At 49.7% G+C, this 26,891-nt stretch overlaps 1 protein-coding gene across 1 annotated transcript in view; it reads right to left on the minus strand.

Moving 5' to 3' along the window:
- The window catches only part of PSD (pleckstrin and Sec7 domain containing), a 91,155-nt gene that overhangs the window by 32,650 nt on the left and 31,614 nt on the right, over nt 1-26,891 (minus strand). Inside the window, exons 7-9 of the mRNA XM_028728990.2 lie at nt 26,131-26,243; nt 22,902-22,960; nt 20,953-21,042 (exon numbers count right to left, since the gene is read on the minus strand). Coding sequence (XP_028584823.2) covers nt 20,953-21,042; nt 22,902-22,960; nt 26,131-26,243 — 262 coding nt within the window. The remainder of the gene's footprint in view (nt 1-20,952; nt 21,043-22,901; nt 22,961-26,130; nt 26,244-26,891) is intronic.

Here is a 26,891-nt window from a genome sequence, read left to right on the forward strand (position 1 = left end):
CATCAGCTTGGGCTGGTGGCCCAGCTATGCCTCTAGCTGGACAGGGATATCCTTACTTTTCTTGTCTACGGAATTGCATTATAGGCAGGGCTGCCTTTGAAGACAGTTCAGCAACTGTGGCTGTGCCCCATCTGAGACAGGTCCGGAGCATGGCTAGGCAAAATAAGGCCCGGGGGCCAGATCCAGCCTAATCACCTTCTAAATCCGGTCCGCGAATCAGCGTGTTTTTACATGTGTAGCATGTGTCCTTTTATTTAAAATGCATCTCTGGGTTTTTTGTGGGGCATAGGAATTCGTTCCTTGCCCCCCAAAAATAAAGTCCGCCCCCCCATGGTCTGAGGGACAGTGGACCGGCCCCCTGCTGAAAAAGTTTGGTGACCCCTGGTCCAGAGGGTGGCAACTCAAGAACAGTCCTTCTCTGTGGTGGCTCCTCATTTATGGAATGCTCTCCCCAGGGCAGCACACCTGGACCATCACTGCCTTTTTTTTTAGGTGCCAGGCAAAAATTTTTTTATTCACCCAGGGCTTTGGACCTTAACTTCCTACCTATCTTTGAGTGGGGTGGAGCCGGATCTGTTTTCTATATATAGTACTTGTGTATTTTAGGATATCCATACTTATTCAGAGATATACAAAAAAGACATACACATTACAAGATATCTTTTTAATAATATGCTGAGGTAAAACAGCTACTTAGTCTTTAAAAAAAATAACAAAAACAGAAAGGAGAAAAGATAAGAAAAAAAACCCTAAAGAGAAAGTGAGAGAAAGAGAGAATAAAGAAGAATAAAGATACAGTATTCACTCTGTAAGATCCAACCATTCTTCCTATAAACCAGTATTTTTTCCCATCTTCAAATCCAGCTACTACAAGTTCATTTTCTCTTTCACTCAAGAGGTCCGTAAGAAATTTCTAATCCTTAACAAATGCCAGTAATGGCTTTTTCTCTAATTTTCTTTAATTAAGCATGTTAACTTTGCCATCTCAGCCAAGTCCAAGAGTTTTACCAGTCAGTATTCTATAGTGGGTAAGGCTGCATTTCCCCATCTTTGTGAATTTTTATATTTGTTTCCAATGTTCATTTTGGTAAGCTGCTTTGAGCTTCACTTTTTGGGGGAAGAAAAGTGATGAATAAATATAAAATAATAATAATAATAATAATAATAATAATAATAAGAAGAAGAAGAAGAAGTAGTAGTAGTAGTAGTAGTAGTAGTAGTAGCCTGTTTGTTTATTCTAAACAGAAGTCTGTAAGAGCAAAAACCATGGAGCAGCTTGTGTAAGGTTGCTGATAAGTAAAATGCAGACACCTGCAGGTCTTGCCCTCAAATATGGTAGGTTTTTTTTTTTTTAAGGAGGTGGGGTTACTCCCCAACGTATATAAAAAAAGCAGACTTTAAAAAAGATATGCTTTTGGAGTTTCAGTTATATTTAGTGAGTCTTTTAAAACTCATTTAAGACAAGACTAGCCTTTTAACAGAAATATGTCAAAATGCCACACACCTCTTACAAGTCAACCCAATACTTTCCATCCATACACACTGAATAAAAGCCTGCTTTTATATCTCCAAGGAAAACAAGAGCAGAAGATCTGGGAATAGATGCCTGACCCTTCCCTACAATTCCCATCATCCCTGACTCTTGCTAGCTAGGGATGATGGGAGTTGTAGTCCAAAAACAGCTGGAGACCCAGGTTTGGGAAACACTGTAGGGCAGGCATGGTCAAATTCGGCCCTCCAGCTGTTTTGGGACTACAACTCCCATCATCCCTAGTTACAGGACCAGTGGTCAGGGATGATGGGAATTGTAGTCCCAAAATAGCTGGAGGGCCGTATAGTCGATACAGAGATTTATAAGCATGATAAAAAAAAATGTTTTTATATGTGACAACAGCAGCAAGAAAACTATTAGCCCAGCAATGGAAGCAAGAAGAACTACCAACAAAAGAAGAGTGGCAGATGAAACTGGACTATGCCGAGTTGGCGAAATTAACTGGGAAAATTTGGAACCAGCAAGACCAGACTTTCCTGAAAGATTGGAAGAATGATATATTTGAAAGACAACTGTAATCAATTGACATCGCTTGTTGGGTTGCAAGAAGTTTTGAATTATATGAATTATTGTGAAAAAGGACTAAGAAGGAGTTTATTTAAGATTTGGATTTTATAGCAATAACTACCGGTATTAAAATAAAATGCAAAATCAGAAAGAAAGTTAGAAAACCATTAGTCGAGGTTGACGAAAGTCCTAGGCAGTGATAGCCAAAGGTTTGTTATATTGTATAAGATGGGATGTTATGTTTGGAAAACGTGTGCAAAACCAACAAAAATTATATATATAAAAATAGCTGGAGGGCCAAGTTTCGCCATGCCTGCTGTAGGGTCAAAAGGAACCAAATCTATTCACTGTTTGATCCTTTCTTAAGTGTGGCAGGCATGTGGCTTCCTTTTAAGTCTTCGGTTTTCACCAAGACACATTTAAGGGATTTGCCAGGTAGAAAGGACCCTAGGAAACTGCTTTATACAAGAGTTAGACCATTGGTTTGTCTAGCCTGGTACCATGGACACTAAACAGCAACTTCCTACGGTTTCAGGCAGGGGTCTTTTCAAACCTGAAAGAGATGCTGGGGACTAAATTTGTACAGCTAAATTCTACAACTAGGCTAGGGCCTTCCCTGGGCTACAACTCCATTTTCAAGGGGGAAACTAAATCAGAGCTGGAAAGCTCAACCATGGGTTACATCTACTATGCAGTGCTAGAACCTCAGATATATAAGCTGGGAGCCAAATGGCTGCTTAAGCCAAGGTTGCAATTGCCGAAATTGAAAGTCTAGTTGCCATTTTGGGGCAAAACGGCTCTAAAGTCTTCTTTTTCAAATGATGGGAGTGACTGTGATTGATAGACTACTGTATTTTAATATACACTATTGCATTTTACTATTCTGCTGGAAGACGCCCAGAGTGGCTGGGGAAACCCAGCCAGATGGGTGGGCTATAAATAATAAATTATTACTATTATTATTATTATTCTCAGGTAAACAGCTGGCTAGTTCAGATGACAACCTTGAGCTAGGTTTAGAACTCGAAGAACTTAAGGAAGAAAAGTCACTTGATCCAGGGCCAGTCCACATATCTATTGACCTATTCCGAGCTCTTTTTCTTAATGGTGACATGAACCATTCATAAAATAAGAATATTCTTCACAACTGTGAGCAGGGCAGATGGGTGGGTAAGTGAAGACAAGCGACAACAATTAACTGTAACACTGTTCGCTGCTCCTGCTCAGGCTGCACAGAAAAAGCATTTTGGTTCCTGGAATTCATTCTGATTGTGCAGATGAAATATAACTGATTGAACTCTACAGGGTGGGGTTTTAGTGCGTGAAAACTGTCCCGATCCAATGATCCCCAGGCATGCACCTCCAGATGGTGGAAATGTCAGGCACCATCCTGGCACCCAGACATCTTCACTTGGTCTCAGGTGGTCGTTAGGGGACCCCTGACCATTAGGTCCAGTCATGACCGACTCTGGGGTTGCGGCGCTCATCTCGCTTTATTGGTCGAGGGAGCCAGTGTACAGCTTCTGGGTCATGTGGCCAGCATGACTAAGCCGCTTCTGGAGAACCAGAGCAGCGCACGGAAACGCCGTTTACCTTCCCGCCAGAGCGGTACCTATTTATCTACTTGCATTTTGGCGTGCTTTTGAACTGCTAGGTTGGCAGGAGTAGGGACCGAGCAACGGGAGCTCACCCCGTCGTGGGGATTTGAACCGCCGACCTTCTGATTGACATGTCCTAGGCTCTGTGGTTTAACCCACAGCACCACCAGGTGGTCGTTAGCAAGGTGCAAAATGCGCCTGGCTAATTTCGAACACTGCTGTTAATGTTATGTGAACCTCTTGCACTTTGAGCTGAAATCACTCACAAAACCAGCTACCATCGTTAAATTCACGGATCCTTTCCTCCTCATATTTGAAACCTTGAAGAATTTCAACCAATGCACCATTCTGCCCCCGGGAGATGAAATGTGCCGTCAAAAATAGAAGCAATTATATAGCTGCCCAGGATGAGGCTTTATGAAGCGTAAGAAAAACAGCTTCATTTTTCTTCTCACCTGAGTTAGTTAAAAGCTCTTCATTAACTCTGGACAGGCAGACGTCAAAAACTAAAGCAGCCACAGCTATATTGATGGGAGAGACTTTTTAGGAAGGTCACAGCCTTGTCTTGAAGAGCGCAGAACTTGCCGGCCTCACCAAAAATGTTCTTCCCTCAGCCTGGGGCAGGCAATTTCCAAAACCTCAGGGAAAGAGATAAACTGCTCTGAAGGTCTTGCTCTAGAACAGGGATGGGAAACCTGTTGCCTTCCAGATGCTGGAAGCCTCATGGTGCAGTGGGTTAATGCACCTGGCTGCTAACCAGAAGGTTGGTGGTTCGAGCCCACCCAGTGATGGCTGTGGACAGGTTCCTGCATTGCGATTCTATGAAATCTAAGTCCTTTCACCCTGACCAGTGGCCATAACATCTGGAAGCCCTGAGGTTAGACACTCCTGGTGTAGAGGAAACATCGGCAGGATGTGCAGACAGGATGCGAGCAGCTTTCAAAAGCAAGGCAAGGCAAATATTTGGCTGAACAGTGAGTAAAGCAAAATCAAAGAGATAGCCTTTCTCACCAGATAATTCACCCGTCTCCCTCACCCTGGGTAAAATGATTTGCAGAAGGAAAGGGAAGCTGAACATCTCAATCAATCCACCAAGTTAGGGGTAATTGCATTCCTCACCTCTCAAGTAATGGCCTCTGTGTGATGATGGGGGGGGGGGGACGGGACCTGAGCTCTGCCTGCAAAGGGGTTAACTCTAATGTTGTGGACGTGTTAGCAAAGAGCTGGTGCTCTCTGAATCAGGCCCACATCAGCAGCTGTGGTTCTTTTCCTTACGCTTTTCTCCCTGTTTGTCCCAGAACCTGCATTGTCCTATATACTTCCACTTACTGAGCTGTGGCTGGGGGGAATGACCAGGGGAGACAGGGAGGAGGAGAACTCAAGGGAACTAATTAGCCGCTCCTGCTCTTCCTCCAGGAAGTCCCTTGCACCTACAAGGTATGGCTGGGGGACACAATTCATTGAATCACATACAGTCGTACCTTGGAAACCGAATGCCTTGGGAGTTGAATGTTTTGGCTCCCAAACGCCGCAAACCCAGAAGTGAGTGTTCCGGTTTGCAAACATTCTTTGGAAGCTGAACGTCCGAAGCAGCTTCTGAGGTTTCCGACTACGTGCAGGAAGCTCCTGCAGCCGATCAGAAGCCGCGCCTCGGTTGTCAAACGTTTTCGGAAGTCGAATGGACTTCCAGAACGGATTCCGTTCCAACAACCAAGGTACGGCTGTAATTACAAGTTAGAAGGCTCTCCAAATGGCCGTGCCTTCGGGCTTAACTACCGTATTTTTTGTTCTATAAGACATTTCAGACCACAAGACACACCTAGCTTTTGGAGGAGGAAAACAAACCAAAAAATATTCTGAATTTCAGAAGCCAGAACAGCAAGAGGGATCGCTGTGCAGTGAAAGCAGCAATCCCTCTTGCTGTTCTGGCTTCTGTGGTAGCTGTGCAGCCTGCATTCACTCCATAAGACGCACACACATTTCCCCTTACTTTTTAGGAGGGGGAAAAGTGAGTCTTAGAGAGCAAAAAATACGGTACCCTACCTGGTCCTCGGGCGCTCCTTGGCCACGCCCATCCCCCAGGCCATGCCCTTCACAGGCCCTGTATGATGCCACCCTTGAGGGCTTCTTCCAGGCTGGAATGTGTCCTCAAACTCTGAATGAGTTGAATGAACTTTATTACGGTCACAGACCAGACCTCAAACTCTGTTGGTGTCTCTTGGCTGGATGGAAGTTGGAGAAGGGGCTTGTGTAGAAACTAGCCTACTAAATAGAGGTGCATTTTTACTGCTCCACCCACTTCTGGTTTGGGTCCTGCCTACTACTGACATAGTCCTTTCCCCCTCAAAGATTGCCCAAAAGGAACATGGGTCCTCTGCCTGGAAAAGGTCCTCCCCAAGCCTGTTTATAAATATATATATATATATTGCAAGGGACGCGGGTGGCGCTGTGGGTAAAAGCCTCAGCGCCTAGGGCTTGCCGATCGCATGGTCGGAGGTTCGAATCCCCGCGGCGGGGTGCGCTCCCGTTGCTCGGTCCCAGCGCCTGCCAACCTAGCAGTTCGAAAGCACCCCCGGGTGCAAGTAGATAAATAGGGACCGCTTACTGGCGGGAAGGTAAACGGCGTTTCCGTGTGCGGCTCTGGCTCGCCAGATGCAGCTTGTCACGCTGGCCACGTGACCCGGAAGTGTCTGCGGACAGCGCTGGCTCCCGGCCTCTAGAGTGAGATGAGCGCACAACCCTAGAGTCTGTCAAGACTGGCCCGTACGGGCAGGGGTAGCTTTACCTCTACCCTATATATATTGCTGAGAAGTGAACACACTAGCCGTCGTTCCACGCGAATCCTCAATAGCTGCTGCTGAGTGTTGGGTGCCAAGAGCTGCTGCATGCTGGCAAACACGCTGGGAGGGGGCGGCTGCAGCTTCTGCCTGGAAGCAACGGGTGCCCAAAATCTCTGTGCGCGTCAGCTGAGTGACGGAGAGCACCGAGCCTCCAACTGCTCCACACTTTCATATGGCGTGCGCCATTAGGCTTGGTATCCTTCCCTACCCCACCCCCTCAAAAAACACCCCCTACTCCCTTGTATGAACAGAACTGAACGCTCACACACACACAAAGATAAAATAAAAATTAGAAGAAGTCCAAATCCCCAACTAACTGGACCATAAAGGGTAAAGGGACCCCTGAGCATTAGGTGCAGTCGTGGCCGACTCTGGGGTTGCGGTGCTCATCTCGCTTTATTGGCCGAGGGAGCCGGCGTACAGCTTCCGGGTCATGTGACCAGCATGACTAAGCTGCTTCTGGCGAACCAGAGCAGCGCACGGAAACGCCGTTTACCTTCCTGCAGGAGGGGTACCTATTTATCTACTTGCACTTTGACGTGCTTTCGAACTGCTAGGTTGGCAGGAGCAGGAACCGAGCAACAGGAGCTCACCCCGTCGTGGGGATTTGAACCGCCGACCTTCTGATCAGCAAGTCCTAGGCTCTGTGGTTTAACCCACAGTGCCACCCGTGTCCCATAACTGGACCATAAAGATGAGCGGAAAACTCATCAAATAGTGCTGCATCTCTTCGTAAAAATATTGCAGCCCGAAGCAGTTCTGAAGCAGGAAAGAAAGAAAACTTGACATGGCCACTTTTATTTTGAAGACAGGCAGCTCTGTGCTCAGCTGTTGAGTTAGAGAGCTGACCAAACAGCATATCCCAACCTCCTGGCAGAGGCTAGGAAAAGCAGGAGGGAGCAAAGGGCACCCCTCAACAAAATCAGGAACCCCCCATAAACTCCCCTTCATGTTTGTTTTGTGCCCTATAAGCCACCTATTTTCTCCAAGGAGCTCAAGGTCCAGCATGACATTCACCCACTCATTTAATCCCGCAAACAACCCTGTAAGGTCGGTTAGGCTGATAGCGAGGCAGTGACCGGCCCAAGAGGGGATTTGAACCCTGATCTCCCAGGTCCGAGTCCTGCACTCAGACCACTACACCACTCTGGCTGTCTTGCAGCTCTCTCCCTCTGAGCTGAACTGTGGTGGGAAGAAAAAAGAAGAGGCAGCAGCTCCTGCCTTCTCCTCTTTTAAGCAACGCAATATCGAGTACCTAGGCTGGAAAGAATGTTCAAGTTGCCACTGCTATCTGCGCACTCTCTCTCAGTGCAGCTTAGAGGGCTGAGCATGCAAAGGGAAGACACCTCATCTTTGCGGGTCCAGGTTCTCTTTCTGTGTGCTGTATCAGTGGGGATTCAGCACAGCCAGCCCAATCCCTCTCGCTGGGCCACCCAGAGGGAGAGGGAGCCAGAGGAAGGCAGCTGCTAACTCCGTACAATTGCTCAGCTTAATTTTCTCTAGGCAGCAAGGACAGGGCAAGGGGTGGTTGCTGCTGACAGTTCTCCACCCCATTCCTCTGCCCTCTTTCTCTCCCTCTTGGCAGGGCAGCAAGGAGGGCTTCCCAAGTCCAGCCCAATCCCCAATGACGCATCACCCAGAGGCAGACTCCGCACACAAATTCCAAGTTCCTAGGCAGCCCCATGGACCCTGTTTCCCCGCCAGTGCTGCTACCCACTCCAGACTACAATGAATTATGACCCTTAGCCCAGAGAACAAAATAGAAACCCCTTCATTTCCGAACCTCCCTTTCCCCAGCCCCATTTGTCAAAGGACAAAATGTACAAAAAGACTACAGAGGTTTTGCAAGATGCTTCCAGGTAGAACCAATATCTTAATTAGCTGCAAACTAATTTTTCTATACCATACAGCAACCAGTTAGCAGTGTGCAGGAATTTCTCGTTCAGAAAACGTAGGAGCTGCGAAACGGGAAACTTTTTTTTTTAAAAAAACCCCCACACCCCACTAATTGAAAAGGACTATTTACGTCAGCACGATTCGTACCAAGCCGCCCTGCCCATCGCCCCTGCGCGAAACAAATGTACCCGAAGGCGTGCACCCAGAGGTGTGGGTGTCGATGGGAGCTACCCAGGGCTGTACGTGGGTTTGCCACATGACATGCCTACTCTGACTCGCAGGATGCAAGACTGTATGGGCGACGGGGGCGGTATGGGCGACAGGAGCTGCCATCCTCTGCGCACCTGCCCGCTGCATTTCTAACTATACGTGCGTAAGGTGCAGCCGCGAGTCTGTAATTGGCCACGAGACGAGGGGGAAAAGCAGGGTGGGGGAGAGACGGAGAGGCGTCATTCGTGCTCTGCTTTCAACTCATGCCCGTTTACACCTGTGGGGAGGAAGCCTCAGGTGCCACGCGGCCCCAATCGTGTGTGCAAGAGAGAGAGAGAGAGAGAGCGCAGGGGCAGCCAAGCCCCCTCCGCCTGGGCGTTGCTGGGTGTGCAGGGGTGCCAACTTGAATAAAATATTGGGGGGGGGGGCGAGAGAGTAAGCCCCGCCCTGCATAATCAATCACAAGATGCCGTGCACGGACAACATATGAATGGCAATCCCAATCAATTTGGTGGGGGGTCGGCCCCCTCAACTATTTTATTGGGGGCCCCGAAGGGACCTGCGCCCTTAGGAGTTGGGTCCTATGGCTGGGCGGGAGCGCGTGGAGCGGAGAAGCGAGGCCGGCGGTGGCGCAGACGCGCGCCACGCTCCGGCTTTTTCCAACGGCAGTACCCGGGGCGAGGCTCCCTCCGGCGGCGGGCTGCCTCCTTTCCCCACCCCACCCCGATCCCTTACCGGCTGCTTCTTCTTCCTGCGACTCTGCAGGCGGCTGACCACCAGGTCGGTGTAGAGCACGGGCTTGAGGGTGCGCGAGCGCTGCGGCCAGCCGTAGCAGAAGGTCTCCATGCCGCGGCAGTTGCGCCCGTAGCGCACTGAGCACATGGAGCGCGAGCGGAGGCGCCCGGCGCTGCCGCTGCTGTTGATGCTGTTCACGCCGATCATCGCGGCCGGTGCGCGGCTCCGGCAGGCCGGCTGCCTGGCCGAGAACCTCGCCTCCCGGGAATGGGGCTCCGCGGGCTTGAAGGCGGCGGAGCCTCCGCCCTAGCGCAGGGAATCGGGGCCCGGCTCCGCGCAAGGGCTGGCGAGCGTCTCCCGGCTCCTGTCTCGCCCTCTCCGCAGCGGCCAACGGCGGGCGGGGAGCGCTGCGCAGCCAGGCGAGCGGCGCGCCGAGGAGGCTGCCGGAACGCAGGGGAGGGGGAGAAGAGAGGGAGGGAGGGAGGGGAGGGGACTGCGATCGGAAAGGGGGAGGGCGGCGGCGCTGCTACACGTGCGACCTCCAGAGTCGCGCTTGGAAGATGGAGGAGAAGCGAGCGCAATGCCGAGGGAAAAGGCGTGCGCTGCGGGGAGAAAGCGAGCCCTTTCCCAAACGACCACCTTGTTGCTAAGCCTTAGCGGGGGTGGGGGGTAGCCAGGTTTTTCTGCCCCGGGTGAAGCCTCCAGAGGGGCGCCATGGAGGCTCCCAACCTCTGCCTGTGTGTGCAAATATGTGGGGAGGGTGCCAAACTGTGGGGAAGAAATTCTAGTTTCGGCTCTGCCTTGTTGCAGCGCGGGGCTTGCAGCTGTACAGCGCCTTTCCTGCAAGACAGACCCTTGTCTTGCAGGGTTTCGGGACAGTCCGGGTCAAGCATGCTTGCTATAGGCCACGGGTGCTAACTTGAATAAAATTGGGGGTAGGGTAGATAAGCCCTACCCTGCATAACCGATCACATGATGCCGTGCACACACACCATTTGAATGGCAATGCCCATCAACTGGGGGGGGGCAGCCCCTTCAAATATTTTAGGGGGGGGCATGGGACCTCAGCCCCTAGGAATTGGCTCCTATGGCCCATAGCTTTTAAAAACAAAAAGAGAAGCAAACAAACAGGTGGTGCACATTTCAATGTTTGGGGCAGAAGCGCACCCCAAAAGATGGCAAAAGTGGAGAGGAAACATCACAAAATGGCAGAGCTGTGAATTGCCCTCACCCTCGCATTTTAGCGGGTACAGTGGACGGGTAAAGCAAGAAACACTGGCCTGAAACAAGACAAAAAGGGAGGTACAACAAGGAAAATGGTACCCACCCTTCCCAAGGCACTCATTTCATTTGCTTCTTCCATTTGTTTCCAATAAGCCAACTCCTGAGACACTTGTCAGCATTTGCCATCTAGAATGGCAGCCGAACTTAAACTCGAATCCTTGCTCACTGGGTAACCTTGTGCCAGCTACGGTCTCTCAGGCTAACCTACCTCATAGGGTAGCTGTGAGGATAAAACGGGGAGTAGAGAACCATGCATGCCCCATTGAGCAACTTGGAGCAAAGCTGGGATATAAATCAACAATACTCAATTCAGCTGGGGCCATTGCAAGGGATTTCAGAAGCTCTGAGCTACCACTTTGCAATCAGACCCAATTGAAGACACAGCCAGGATTCTGCCACAACACTTTTAAGAAAAACTATCCCAGATGGATTTTTTTGTGGGAGGTGACTTTTGTATTATCATTTGTATAGACAATGTGGAGGGGAAAACAGCCAAGCAAAGTAATAGCATGTCTCTGCTTTTTATCCAAGTTCTGGCTAACACAGCTGTGCAAATGCCCCAAAGGTTTAAGGCTCCAGGGAACATGCAGTCCCTGGGCTAGACCACAGTGCCTGAGCCTTGGAAACACTATGGATCCATCGTTCCTGAGCTTATATGAGCAACTTAAACGAGTTTAAGGTTAGGCAGAGCCTTTATACTCTTTGTACGACACCCAAACCCAAGTCATGTGAATTGCGGTGGAAATGGTGCAGAAACTGGGGGTGGTGCAGAATGCAGCTGCCGGTTTATTAAATGTGGAAGTCTGATGGAATCCTCATTCCATGGAACACTGATCCCAAAGCTCTGAGTTGTTGTTACTAATGGTTGTTGTTACTAATGATTTACTGCATGCTAAGCTAGGGATGATGGGAATTGTAGTCCTAGCTTCCCAGCTAGCTAGGGGTGGTGGGAGTTGTAGTCCAAAAACAGCTGGAGACCTAAGTTTGGGGAACTGTAGTTTACCGAAAGCCCTAAACTGCTTGGTAGCCAAATATCTGCTGGAGTGCCTCCTCCGATACCAGCCAATTTGATGCATAAAATTGGTGGGGGAAGGTGAGGCTCCGTTTGCAGTCAACAGCAGGATTTGGGGAGAGGGGACAAATGGGAGGACCGTCTCCATGGCGGAGCCCAACTTCAGAATGATCCCCCCAGAACAGCCAGGCCTGTCACCCTCACTGCTAGCTTTCAGACATCAATAAAAACATTTTTTTATTTACCCAGGCTTTGCAGTGTGACAGTGCGATGTTTAATCCTTAGTAGCAGTATCTGTTTAGTGTTTTAATTACCTGTTAATATGTTTCATGTTATGTGTTTATCGTAAATCCATATTACCCAATGACCCTGTTCCCATTCCCCCCCCCCTCCTTCGGCTTAGATTTTAATCCAAGCTGGATAATAAATCCAGTCAGCCAGCCTGCTCTCAAATCCCCACTTACTCCATGTGTCAGCGTGAACTGATGGTAGAAAACTGAGTGAGGTCTTCCATTTCCCAATCTGTTGTTCTTGTTCCTTTGCTTAGCAATGCAAAGTAGCCTCTGGGAAATAATGCAATAGTCCTTGGAAACTAAATTCCAATGTGTTCTTTGGCTTGGTGCATCTCTGTGAGGTGTTCCAAAAGGAGGAGAGGGGGAAATGGAAGACCTTTCTGCTGCTTGGGGTAGGACAAAGGGGGGATTATTAAGGGATAAGTAGGGTCGGGACGCGGGTGGCGCTGTGGGTAAAACTTCAGCGCCTAGGACTTGCCGATCGCATGGTTGGCGGTTCGAATCCCCGCGGCGGGGTGAGCTCCCGTCGTTCGGTCCCAGCTCCTGCCCACCTAGCAGTTCGAAAGCACCCTTAAAAGTGCAAGTAGATAAATAGGTACCGCTTTATAGCGGGAAGGTAAACGGCGTTTCCGTGTGCTGCGCTGGTGCTGGCTCGCCAGAGCAGCTTCGTCACGCTGGCCACGTGACCTGGAAGTGTCTTCGGACAGCGCTGGCTCCCGGCCTCTTAAGTGAGATGAGCGCACAACCCTAGAGTCTGTCAAGACTGGCCCGTACAGGCAGGGGTACCTTTACCTTTAGGGTGGGGGAAAGGGCTGGGTAGATAGGGGGATGAGTTAATGACTCAGTGGGGTGGGGTAGAATTCAGGTTGTCTTGGGGAATGAAAACTCATCCATTGCTAATGGAGACTGTATCAACAGACGCCGACAAAGCTCTGTTTGGTCAGGGAGACTCTGAGAAAACGGAATCACAAATTAAGGAATGGTGAAGGTCATTTAAACCCAGTTTTGGGGGAAAGTCTTAGTTGGTGGACTAACTCAAGGTTTTCACAGTGCTGCAGAGTTCTAAAAGCCATCCTTGTGGACTTGATAATATAAAGAAATATGCATGAGAAATTGTTTGAAAAATAGATGAAATTTCAAGGAGCACTGAAAAGCAGATACAAAAAAATGTGGGATGGTTGGGAAGTGGTCATGAAAGTGAAGCGTAACAGTTTCAGCTAAGTCAGGGGTAGGCAACCTAAGGTCTCTGGGCTGGATGCGGCCCAATTGCCTTCTCATTCCGGCCCGCAGGCAGTCCAGGAATCAGCATGTTTTTACATGAGTAGAATGTGTCCTTTTATTTAAAACGCATCTCTGGGTTATTTGTGGGGCATAGGAATGCGTTCATCCCCCCCCCCCAATAATCCGGCCCACCACATGGTCTGAGGGACGGTGGATTGGCCCACGGATGAAAAAGGTTGCTAACCCCCGAACTACTGTATTTTTTGCTCTATAAGATTCACTTTTTCCTTCCTAAAAAGTAAGGGGAAATGTGTGTGTGCCTTATGGAGCGAATGCAGGCTGCGCAGCTATCCCAGAAGCCAGAACAGCAAGAGGGATCGCTGCTTTCGCTGCGCAGCAATCCCTCTTGCTGTTCTGGCTTCTGAGATTCAGAATATTTTTTTCCTTGTTTTCCTCCTCCAAAAACTAGGTGCGTCTTGTGGTCTGGTGCGTCTTATAGAGCGAAAAATACGGAAAGTTGTACTGGAGATGTTGCATTGCGTTGTTCCATACAACACCCCAAGGTTACAGATTTAGCATATCTTACAGGGCAGGAAGCAAATTGCATTTTGTCACTGGAACCTGATGCAGAATGCCCCATGCCTGCCCGTGTGTATCAGTTAGGTGCTTGCAAGAGCCAAGCATCTCCAGCTCATACAGGAAGCCATGGTGCAGATGAAAAGCTGTTAACATCTTCTGTTTGGTTTAGGAAAAGCTGTTCTTTTTAGTGCAGAGATCTGAAGGAACAAGAGATCTGAAGCCCGAGTGAGATGCTAAAGAGAGATGTGTGGGCATCACTGATCCACACCTCCCCAGTAATGTTGAATTGAAAGCCTGTGCTGTGTGACGTTATCATATTAGTGCGTTCCTGTTCTGCAACGCTGGCTTCTGCTCAATAGACTGAGAAAATGCTAACTTGGATGATCACATCTCCCTCCCCCCCCCCCGCTACGCTTTACTGGTGAGACATGTTTTGATGGTACCCAATGCATTTTCCTGCAGCATGCACACTGGTTCTGGTGCAAATGTATGCTAGCAGAGGAATGCAGAATCATTTTCAACCCTAGGTCTGCATTCCCTTCTGAGCTTCTGAGGCAAGAAGCAACTGTGGGCAATGTGACAGGTGTGGATTTTGCCGTTTCTATACACACACTCACACACCCCTCTCTGGCCTCCATCCAGGCAAACAAAAAGCACGATCAGGGTTCAAGGACAGCGCTAGGCCAGTGAGGTGTGTGGTTGGTGTGTGTGTGGCCTGGAGAGATAGATTCCAGATAGGGATGGCCTGGAGAGAAGCATTTGGCTCCTGGACCAGGCGTTCCCCATCCCTCTGCTGGAAGGATGAAAAGAGGAAGTGCTTGCAAGGGCCAGTGTGGTGCAATGGTTAGAGTGTTGGACTAGGGCCTGGGAGAGCAGGGTTCGATTCCCCACTCGACCACGAAGCTCACTGGGTGAGCTTGGGCCATTATAAGAGAACAAGGGAGGTGTTCATGGTGAGTTCCGCCATCTCTTTTTCTAGAAAAATAGCACCGGTTGTGAGGATGAAACGGGAAGGTAGAGGAAAACCATGCATACTACCTTGAGATCCTTGAAAGAGAAATGAAACACACTTGATGTGAGCAAGAGCAAGAAAACCAAGCTGCATTCTATGATGACAGGTAAGGCACAAACAGGGATGGTCAAATTTCAAGGATGCATCGCAGAGGCCGAAACACTCCAGGAAGATGCAATACAAAGAGTGAAGTCTGACATGGGGTTAAAATCAATCCCACCCAACAGATATCATTTAGTATAACTTGTCCACAAAAGGAAGTTCTAGGCAAACACAGGTCCACTCAACACCTTGTCTTTGGTTGTGACTCTCATTTGGGCCCCAAAGGTGGGGAAGGGAAAAAAAAAAAGATTTGGTTTAAAGAAGCAGCAGAGAAACTGCTTTTCTGAATCCAGTAAGTGAATCTGGGTGTTTGGGAACACCTGGGATATCAAGTGATTTGAAAGTGAATGTCTTTTCAAAAGATGAGTTCCAGGTGTGTCACAAACAAGTGATTATTCTTCAGAACTGAGATGCATTCTTTCCAAAGGTATCCCTGCTTCCCCAGAGCTCAGGTAGCAATGGGCCTTCACCCAAAACGTGCCCAGAGCATCACTGGTGGAAAAGCTGCACAACTGCAACTGCCCAAGCCCAGCCACACCAGACTGCAACAGTTTTTAGCAGTTACATTCTTTTTTTTAAAAAGAAAAAAAAAGTCTGTCAATGGGAAGCACTCACACTGCTGTGCCACTAAAGGGCAGAACTTCAAAAAGACAACCACAGGGTCGCCCACAACAATGCATCACTATCTCTGCTTATATTTACTTCCTAATTCTAAAATAAAAAATAAAAATCGAAGGATGTGTCCAAATGTATGAACAAATTGTTGTTGGCATCTGTCTCTCTCAAGAGACAATGGAATGCGACTCCAGGGATGAAGTCAAGCCCCTGCGCTAGCAGTTCCAAAGTGTGTATGGAGGTGCTGGGCTGCCCGGATGACAAGACCCCTGCCCTCTCGGCTGCGCTGATGTGGTCCAAACGAAAGCAGAGTAATACGTTTGTCACCACCTTGACGGAAGGAGCGGCCGGAAGGAGTCATACAAGGCGCCATCCAACCATCTTAGGGACTCCACTCCTGATTTGTGCAGGGTTTACTCCTTAGCCTTTTCTTCTCCAGGAGATATCTCACAAGGCAGCAGAGGCTTAGGATCAGAGTTTTCCTTCTCCTAGATGGGCTACCTTCCCAGGTGGACGAGCCCCATCTGCCCCTCATTTCCCTCTATGGCAAGTGCAGTAACTGCTGCCTTGGCCATTGGACCCACTATTGGTCTCGTCTGCTCAATCCGCCACAGCCTGTCTTCCCAAGTCCCTAACTCACGGAAGGTTCGAAGCCTATCAGATACCCTCATCTGGTTTGTTGGCCAGTTGAAGCCACTTTCCAGGGCACAGGTCCAACGCCCTGGAGCCCTAGGTGCCCAAGCACCCACAAAATTTGCCATGAAGAGGCCGAGCACCCACAACTTTCGGTGCCAGGGCCACGCACGCTGCACGGCACTCATGGTCCTGGGCACCCACGGTTGTGAGGCCAAGTTGGCAGGGTGTGGCCGCTGTTACCTACGGACAGCTTCTAGGAGCCACAGGTGAGAGATGGTTACCAGGTGGGGGCCAAAAGGGTGGGCAAACAAACCCTGAAGGAGCACAACATATCTCCCACCAGAGGTACTACTGCTCCCCTAACACCCCAGCATATGGGGTGAAGAAATATCCTGGTGGAAGGGACCGCTCTTAGGCAGAGGCTGTGACCAGCAGCTGAGAGAGACCTTGTGCTCCTACGTCCTTGAAGCACTATTGAACTATGAATCAGAAGCTATTCTAATTTACTTAGCCTCACTGTCTAAGAACACCATTTAGCTGACGCCGAGAAGGTCAGCGACCGTACCCACTGTCTTGGTACGTGTGGGAGAGCAGGGGCGGGGGTCCTCTTCGCTGCTCTAATTGTGGAAAGAGTGATGATGGAAGAATTCCAGGCTTCTACTCAGACGCCTGAATCATGCCTGTGATGCTCCTTGCTTGCCGAGGGCAGATGAAGCCCCTTGCTAACTGGCTGTTTGCACAAGTTGTGTCAGTGCGTGCAGGAGTAGCAGGAGATCTGAGCAGGAAGCCATTGCAAGGCTGCATCGCTAAGCCAGCAAACCTTTAAGAGATGTCTAGCCTGTTCCAGGACCTCTGCCAGACAGAAGGAAGAGGTGCAAAGCTCACCCACCCACCCACCTCCTTGGCAGAAATGGCTGGTTGCTCAACACACATTTCTTTTGCATAGAGTTAAGTTAAGTGTTTAATTCGTTCCGGAGGTCCGTACTTAACCTGAAACTGTTCTTAACCTAAGAAATGGATAAGAAGTGGTGAAAACGGTGGATCATCAGAGGTGCTGATGGAAGTCCAACAAGACTGTATAAGTGATAAGCTTTGTGGAACATTTTATAATTTATATGTTAAAATTAATCAAAAATATTATATATATATAGAAACTGTTCTTAACCTGAAGCACCACTTTAGCTAATGGGGCCTCCTGCTGCTGCCGCGCCGCCAGAGCACGATTTCTGTTCTCATCCTGAAGCAAAGTTCTAAACCTGAAGCACTATTTCTGGGTTAACGGAGTCTGTAACCTGAAGCGTATGTAACCTGAGGTACCACTGTATTTCTAACTCACCTTTCTTAGAAAAGTAAGCCAAGATAATTTTCTCAGGTTCCTGGGATCCAGTGCCAAGGGATACAGCACCACCCTTCTTTTTTTATGTAGAACAAGTGTGGTGTCTTCTACAACCAGGGACACCCTCCCTCTCCTGTCAGCCATTAACCTCACTGGGTGACCACGGGACAAATACCAGAACTCTCAGCCTAACCTGCTTCACAGGGCTGTTGTGTGGATAAAATGGGGAGGGGGAAGAGAACCATGCATGCCAGCCCGAGCTCCAAACTGTGTGTGTTCAGGACATCCCTGACGGGAACGGGTCCTTGCAGAATTAAGTGGGGAAACTGAGGCATGGGTGCTGCAGAAAGCACATAGCAGCAGATCTGTATATGGAATACAAACTGCTTCACTGCTTCCTAGACCGATGTGCTACTGAGAAGATGAAACTGTTTCCTTCTGTGCGGCACCATGAGACTGGTGTCAACACAAAGATGAACAAGCAGAACAGAAGAGGTTGTCCTCTGACACTTGCACTGTGTGTACCGAGACACTGTTTCTTGCGAAGATAAAAGAACAGAGAAAGCACATGGGTGCAAGGGAGAATAAAGGCCGTTGTCTGCGACATGCTTGTTTCCTTCAAGCCCTTGCTGCAAGATGGGATCGGTAGGCAATCGCACCTTCCCGCCCCCAGTATACAACCACGCTGAAGCAATAGCAGTGAGAATGGTTCCCGAATGCGTACTTCCTTCTTCCCTCCTGAATAACTTTGATTTTTGCTTCTTTTCTATTAGGCTGTGAGCCTGTGCTCAGAACGGTCTTATTTTACGATGCTGTATAGCTCTTAGAAATGGGACGCGGGTGGCGCTGTGGGTTAAACCACAGAGCCTAGGGATTGCCGATCAGAAGGTCGGCGGTTCGAATCCCCACGACGGGGTGAGCTCCCGTTGCTCGGTCCCTGCTCCTGCCAACCTAGCAGTTCGAAAGCACGTCAAAGTGCAAGTAGATAAATAGGTACTGCTCCGGCGGGAAGGTAAACGCCGTTTCTGTGTGCTGCTCTGGTTCGCCAGAAGCGGCTTAGTCATGCTGGCCACATGACTTGGAAGCTGTACGCCGGCTCCCTCGGCCAATAAAGCGAGATGAGCGCCGCAACCCCAGAGTTGGTCACGACTGGACCTAACGGTCAGGGGTCCCTTCACCTTTTTATAGCTCTTAGAAAATGTGTGTGTCGGGGAGGGGGCAAGCGGTTTTCATAAGTGTTTATTAATAATAGCGATCTCATTTTGTTTCGGATGATGCATGAACATGTCACAATAAGTACCGCCTTACGAAAGCATTCCTTTCTGCGTGAGGTGGGAGGGATCGTTTCCCCCCAGAAGTGAAACCAGGTACTATTTTAGCAAATAGGTGTATCCAGAAGGATGCCTAACTTCTTGTCACCAGTTGCCCTCTGTAAAGGCCTCCACAGGCTGTTTTCTTCCCAGACGCACCTTCCCCTTCCACCTTAGGAGCCCAGCTGTAGGGGGTGGTAGTTAGTATCCCTTCTTGCCTCCTGATTCTCCTCTTCAAATGCTTCCCTTCCTCAGATCTTAGATTAGTGATATGAAGGAAATGAGGTCGGAGGGGTCCCCCCCCCATAAGGTCTAGTTCTGCCCTAAGATGGTACCCACCACCCATAGTTCCTGTCCATTCTTGTATTGAAAATAATTAACAAATGCCCTTTGAAAGAGTCACCTTTTAATTGCTCCAAAGCAAGTTAATTGGATAAATGTTGTAGCCCTACTTATTACAGGTTTTGGCTTTTTATCAGGCTCAGCCACCGGAGGAGTCGGGAGAATTCCCGTTTCAGCAAAATAAAGACTTCTTGGCTATGTCTGACACCATATTTTCCACTATTATATATTGAGTAGGTTGACAGGAAAGTGGCCAGGAAATCGCAGCAGCAGCAGCAGCAGAAATGCATATTTGAAATGTGGCATTTGAACCACATCTTGCAAAGACCTCCCCTCATCCTCCAAGATCTTCTAAAAGGTGTTTGGGTGTAAATTTGTATGTTTTGGTGTAAATTTTCAGACACTGCAAAAATGCATTTCTTCATCTGTTTCCTGGTTGCTTCACCCAATTTTAAGGGCAGCCCAACTTTGTGACAGCAGGGGGAGTCTTTGAACAGAGTGCCCTTGGGCTTTAGGGTGGCTGAGTCAGGACCAGCAGAGCTCTCTGTACCTCTGCCTTACCCCTGTCCTTTATCTACCGTATTTTTTTGCTCTATAAGACTCACTTTTTCCCTCCTAAAAAGTAAGGGGAAATGTGTGTGCGTCTTATGTAGTGAATGCAGGCTGCACAGCTATCACAGAAACCAGAACAGCAAGAGGGATTGCTGCTTTCACTGCGCAGCGATCCCTCTTGCTGTTCTGGCTTCTGAGATTCAGAATATTTTTTTTCTTGTTTTCCTCCTCCAAAAACTAGGTGTGTCGTGGTCTGGTGCGTCTTATAGAGTGAAAAATACGGTATTTGCCACCCCTGGTTAGCTCAGTCCCCAAGCAGTCTGTTTCTGAAGGGCTAAGCAACTTGAAAGAGCACCCCTCTTTCCAAACTTTGTGAGCTGGTGGCCCCTGCAACTTCTTCAACCACCACCAACAGCACCCCCCCCCCCCCCGTGGGAAATTCAAAGAGAGCCACCAGCTATTTATCCTATGGGTAGGTTAGCCCTGCAGGACACAGAAACTCAGGTCATTGGGAAGTTTTGGCAGACACAGTATGTGCAATTTCAAAGGAGTCTTCCCCATTACAAGGCCTGCATTTTATTTAGAGGTGGGGAGCCCTAAAGAAGCCAGAGGTTTTTAGGGTTCTTAGCCACATACTAGATTCCACGAAGGCAGTGGCATAGCATGGGTTGCTGGTGCCTGGAGTGGGGCAAGTGTTGCACCCCCTTGTGGACTGGGCAGCAGGGATGGAGGCATGCACTGGTTGCGGGGGGACTTCCCACCTCAGGTCCTTTCCTGCCTTCCTCTCAGCCAGGCAAGGTGGCATGTAGGTGGCGGTGGCGAGGTGCGGGGCTGAGGGGCATGCTGGCAGGCATCTGAACCAGGAGAGCTCAGGGCTGCCCTCGCGTGTCCTGCTGTTGCCTTCCAGCCATGGCTCCCCACTGCTGGCGAGCCCGGCACCAGGAGCACTGAGAAATTCTGGGCCCGGGGCCACCCTCCCCCATGCTATGCCACTGCATGGAGGATTCTGCTCACTTTGATAACTACCAGTGTGCATCTTCTGGGATTCAGTGTGGAGAGTAGAGATCCTCTTCTGTTCCCAAGCACAGCAATCTCATAGCCATGTCGCAGAATAAATGTCCTGGCTTCAGAAAGCCTCTATTTGAAAACGTTGCTGGCCAGGACAATGGTGCCATTTTTTCCTATTCAAATGGCCTCTCTTGGATTGAGGAGTAGGGAAGCCCCTATTGGCCTGGGCAATTGTCCCAGAAATAATGCCATGCAAACAGATACCACAGCCTCTCCTTGCCCTGTGCAAGAATAGCTCTTAACGGGATTTACCTTGAGCAGTTCCCGGGGGAAGTCACTGCCTTCGTTGAGTCCTTCCAGGTTCCCAATGAAATCCGAGCAGGACATCCGCTTCCCAATGTTCTGTTGAGGAGGAAAGAGGGAAGGAGTAAAGAGGGACAGAGTCATGAGAAACAGAAGCCATGAAGTCAGATTTATTAGGTTAAGAGTTTGATGTCAGAAGATATGATGGTAAGTGCCGGGTTGTATAGCATTATAAAATAAAAATGCTTAGGCAATGTAATGGAGGATAGGTGTCCAATGATGGCTTTTAGCCATGGTTGCTTAACACAATCTACGTATCTAAGGTGGCAGCTGCTTGATGCAGTGTGGGGAGCTGAGGCGCAGTGTTGGAAGACATTGCTGTATGGAATGATGGGAGTATTCTGTCCCATTGCCAGAGGTGATTCAACTGTCATTCTGTGGTCACCTTCTTTATGTGAAATTTGGCTTGGGTGTTTAGGGATCTTGTCCTTTATCCAGGGACAGAGCGTGGGAAGGGCCAGGGGGCCGTAGCCCCAGGCGCACAATTTTGAGGGTGCGTAAACAAAGTGCCCCCATGCAGGCTCCCCGCCCCGCCCTGCTTGCTGTCAAGGGTCTCTAGGCGGACCTGAACCCTGGCCTGGCCGCCACATCCTTGACCCCCTTGCTGAATGGCCGCCTGGCCAGCATTGGGGGGGGGGATCCTCCTGGCAAGGGCCGCATTGGCTGGGCGCCCCCCTGTGTAGGTGGGTGGGTGGGCAGGCACAGCAGTGCGGCCCCGTGAACCCTCTGTGCAGGGCTGTCTTAAGCATATGCGGTGCCGGGGTGCAAAGATCCACCCAGCGCCCCCCCAGTTGCCCAGTTCCAGGCGCGCAGGAGGGCAGAGCCGGCCGGCTGCCTCAGCGTCTCGCTGGCTCAGTCGCCCCAAACTCACGCCGCAGAGCCGCCTGCAGCAGAAGAGCCCGCCACGGTGCTCTGACCGATGGGCGGGCTCTTTCCAGGACTCAACTCTCGGGCCCCGGACTCTCGGCCTTGCGCCCCTTAGAGCCCGGTGCCCGGGTGCTCCGAACCCTTAGTGCCTATGGGTAAGATGGCCCTGCCTCTGTGCCCTGCACCCGGCTGGCAGCATCGGTGGCAAGGGCTGGGCTGGTGTGGCGGGTTTTGTTCGCCCCTGGTCCTGCCCAGCACACATGCCCCGGGCACTGGCAAACGACGCAATGCCACTGCCTTCACCTCTGGCTGCAAAATGTACTGAGCTGATTCTGGCTTGGAAGCATTTGGAGACCTTTCTAAGTCTTAGAACAACCATCTCTTATTCTGGGATGCTGCAAGTATGTATGCATGTATATATACATACATCAGCCAATCATTTCCTCTTGCCTTCCTTTGTGTTGGTCATCTTTTGCCACCCAGTCTTTTCAGTCTCTCACCTCTTTCTCCACGCCCACCACCATGCTTACATAATTTTGTCCCCATCCCTGTTTACAACCCCCCTTCTCTTAAATCACCCCTTCTATTTTGCCGCACGTACATAGAGCATTGTGCCATATTCTGGAAGGTGGCTCATTGCGAGCCAAGCCTCCTCTGCGCCCCCTTCCAGATTCAGAATCAGGATGTATTTCAGCAAATGCCATTATTCTGCTTCTGAGCTAGGTCAGCTCCTGGCATTTTTAAAAACCCCCCATGTTCCTTTGATTTGCCACGGGGAAATTGCCACTGTGTTCTGGGCGGCAGGGAGTTCTAAAGGAAGGTTGTAGGAAGCAGAACAGGCAGATTTGGCACACAGGGGAGTTTCCAGACAATTGCACAATCTGGCTGCGACAATACACCATAGCTCATTTAGCTTAGTAGAAAGCCTTCCCAGCTCAGCAAAGGACATTTTCCTGCATAGCTGCCTTGACATATGTCAGTAAAAGGCTTTCAGCATACCAGCTAGAGAGTGGGAGGATAGAAGCACTTACATGGCCGTGGAGGTCTGTGTTTAAGAGCATCAAGGCGCAGGTCAGAGTGTGGGCTCCATCTGTAGCACAAAGCACCAGAGAGAGAGAGATCATCAGCCCCCCATCCAGCCACCCTTCAATTTAGCGACCCCCTTTGCAGCTCGGTAACGTTCTCTCTGCCTTGTGTGTTTACATGCTGCGTGAACCATCCCAAAATCTACATGAAATAAAAGAGGCCTGAGAGACCAATACCTCAAGGACTGCTTCTCTCCATATGAGCCTTCCCAGACCCTGAGATTGTCCCCTGTGGACCTTCTTCATGTGCCTTCTCTACAAGAGGTCCGAAGGGCAGCAACATGGGAACGGGCCTTTTCTGCAGTGACTCCCTGTTTGTGGAATGCTCTCCCCAGAGAAGCTTGCCTGGCACACTTTTAAGTGCCAGGCGAAGACATTCCTCTTCAACCCGGGCTGATTGACACCCGATGCCCTTTTAGATGTGTTGTGAGCGGGGGATTATTGGTTTGTTTTTGTTCTTATCTCAATTACGCATTTTGTGTTTTTTATTTTGTAATTTTATGTTGCGAACCAGCCTGAGATCTAGGGGTAGAGGGTGGTATACAAATTTAACAGATAATAATAATTACAAAACGTAAGTTAAGAAAATAGAGCTTGATCCCAGTGTTACAGGATTTGGCCATTGGTTTGTGGCTTGATATAGGTAAAACAGCATTCTTTAATAGAAAAATATGTCTGAAGTGGGCAAACCTGTTTCTTTGTTGGGTTATTCTTTGGGTGGGGTGTTGTTGCTTTTGCTGTTTGTTGCTGTGTTATGCATTTTTGTGTTTTTATAGCAGTGGCGTAGCGTGGGGGGTGCAGGGGGGGGGGCCGGCCGCACCGGGCGCAACATCTGGGGTTAGGGCAAATCCACAGGTTAGGGGGCGCAAATCCACGGGTTAGGGGGCGCAAATTACTTGCCTTGCCCCGGGTGCTGACAACCCACGCTACGCCACTGTTTTATAGTGTAAACTGTCCTGTGATTCTCAGATGAAGGGCAGTATAGAAATTTAATAAATCATCATCATCACTGGTCAAAAGCTTCCCCAATGTGGACCACACCGGAGCTAAAAAAACCTCTTTTAACTAGCTCAAAGGGTTGGGATAGCTCAGTCGATAGAGCATGAGACTGTTAATCTCATGGCCCCCCGTTGAGCAAAATATTCCTGCATTGCAGACTAGATTACCCATGCGGTTCCTTCCAACTCTAAGATTCATAGCCACATGAGTGGATATTTGGAAGGAAAGCAACACGAGGTTTTTGCACACCGCAAGTGACTGAAGCAGTTATCTCCTATATCTACATATTGCCCAAGGAGTTTAGAAGGGGGCATTTGATCTTAGAATTTTCATTTAAGATGGGAGAAGTTGCTTTCCTAAGCTCTTCCATAGGCACCTGCGCACCTGCTGTCACTTTCAGAAAGGGGCATGTTTTAAAATATTTATTGTGCCATGTTCATCTTGGTTTTAAAATTCAAAAGAGTGTTGTCTTCTTCTCAAGCGCTTTCAGCTTCGTGCACAAGTCAAACACTCAATATTAGCTCTTGGGTGAATCATTGTGTTTTCTGTGTATTCCTGGTGACAATGTGAGCTTCCATAGCAGCAGCTCATTAATGCTGTGATTCAGGCAACCATTCCTTTTGTTAGGCACGTTGCTTGATATTTCATCAATGGGAGCTAATGGATGGGAGGTTGCCCCTCCCCTCCTCCCCAGTTGATAACCTCTCTGTGTTTTTGAATGAGCTACCCAGACAGGCTATAGGCAGCCTAAAAACTCAGTGTGGGGGGAGTTTTATCCCCAGTTACACAATATGCTTTACCTGTACTCATTAAGGCTGTATTAATTACAATAAAAATGATCATTATTACTGTTTACCTGCACAGGTGCTGTAGGGACAGCAGGCCAGGTTGGAGTGGCCAGAGCATCCTTCAACTGCCTTTCCCTCTCTTCTTCACCTCTTCCTTTTCATCCTTCTATCCAGCCCAACCTACTCCCTCCCTCCTTCTCACAACCCTTCTGATCTTTGGAAATTCAGCTTCTTGGCCTTCGCTTCCCTTTTGTGAAACAGCAAGTAGTGCCTCAAACAACTCACTCCAACCCCATGAAGCAGAGGTTTTCAAACTTTTCAGGTCTACGGCTCCCTTGACCAACTACCGTATTTTTCGCTCTATAGGACGCACTTCCCCCCCTCCAAAAATTAAGGGGAAATGTGTGTGCATCCTATGGAGCGAATGCAGGCTCCTTGGCTTCAGCGATAGCAACACAAAGCCTCTGAAGCGCAGAGGGAGCGCTCCCTCCGTGCTCCGGAGACTTCGCGTTGCTTTCGCTGAAGCCTGTAGAGTGAGAGGGGTCGGTGCGCACCGACCCCTCTCGCTCTCCAGGCTTCAGGGATAGCCGCCTGAAGCCAGGAGAGCAAGACTCTCCTGGCTTCAGCAGAGAGGGAGAGCTGCGCAACGCCCATTCAGCCAAGTGGGAGGAGAAATGGAAGGGGCTCCGTTTCTCCTGCCGCTTCGCTGAAGGGGCGCTAAGCAGAGAGGGGGAGATTTTTCTTCTTCTTGTTCTCCCCCTCTAAAACAAGGTGCATCCTATGGTCCGGGGCGTCCTATAGAGCGAAAAATATGGTACATTCTTTCTGCGACATTCCTGTGGGGCTCAGGAGCCCAGCTAGGGCCCTTGCTTGCAGAGCTGGCAGCCCTTCACCCTTTTTCGAATGCCCTCCCTTGTAGAGTGTTCCCTCAGCCTCCTCTCTTCTTCCCTATCCTTGGGAGTCCTCTGGGCAGCTGCAGCTGCCACCCCTGGTCTCTGAGCCAGCCCCCCCTGCCCCAAAGAGAGGCACCTCCTCATGCTGCCCCACAAGGGCCTAGGAAGCACTCCCTGGCCAGCCCCAGAGGCGCCATTCACCTGGGGAGCTTGTAGCTGGGGCTGCTGCAACAAACAGCTGTGCAAGCCTTTGGGAGGCAGAGATACAAGAGGGCATCAGAAGGAAAGAGGGATTGAGGCCAGTGTTGCCCGCGGCACCCCTGACCGTCATTCAAGGCACCCCAGGGTGCCACGGCACGCTGGTTGAAAACTACTGCCACGAAGCATAGAGATGCCTGCTTGTGGCACTGCATGAGACGTCTCTGTGAACAGAACCAACTTTTTGGTCCAAGAACCTCAACCGCCCCTTTCCTCCTAGTTTCACAATTATCTCACCCTCAGAAGAGATGGCCTTGGGGTTGCACTCATAATAACGCTGCGAAAAATGAGCCAGGACTCTCTCCCGCTCCTGAGTCTCACCCATGAGGGCCAGCTCCTTTAGAAAAGATCTGGAAAGGAAACGAAGTGATTGGTGACTCCTCAAAGCAATACCCATTGCCCTCTGACATCCTGATGTTTGAGCAGAGCACCGGAAACCTCTCTTCCTTCGGAGGTACGAAGTTTAAAGCGGCATTCACAGTGCTGTTACCATGGCCACCTGATCGTCCCATCTCTCCCTTCTTATCAGGCGCTGTCAACACCCAGGGACGACGCAGCACCCTTGTATCATCTTCATTTAATTTAAAAAGGTAAAGGGACCCCTGACCATTAGGTCCAGTCGTGACCGACTCTGGGGTTGCGGCGCTCATCTCGCTTTATTGGCCGAGGGAGCCGGCATACAGCTTCCGGGTCATGTGGCCAGCATGACTAAGCCGCTTCTGGTGAATCAGAGCAGCGCACGCAAACGCCGTTTACCTTCCCGCCGGAGCGGTACCTATTTATCTACTTGCACTTTGACGTGCTTTCAACTGCTAGGTTGGCAGGAGCTGGGACCGAGCAACGGGAGCTCACCCCATCACGGGAATTCGAACTGCTGACCTTCTGATCAGCAAGTCCTATGCTCTGTGGTTTAACCCACAGCGCCACCCACGTCCCACATTTAATTTACATGCCTCTTAATTGCCAAGGTGGTTCGCCAAGAGGTTGATAAATAGGAA

Source organism: Podarcis muralis, chromosome 6, assembly GCF_964188315.1.
Source record: "Podarcis muralis chromosome 6, rPodMur119.hap1.1, whole genome shotgun sequence".
In the NCBI taxonomy this organism is placed as follows: Eukaryota; Metazoa; Chordata; class Lepidosauria; order Squamata; family Lacertidae; genus Podarcis; species Podarcis muralis.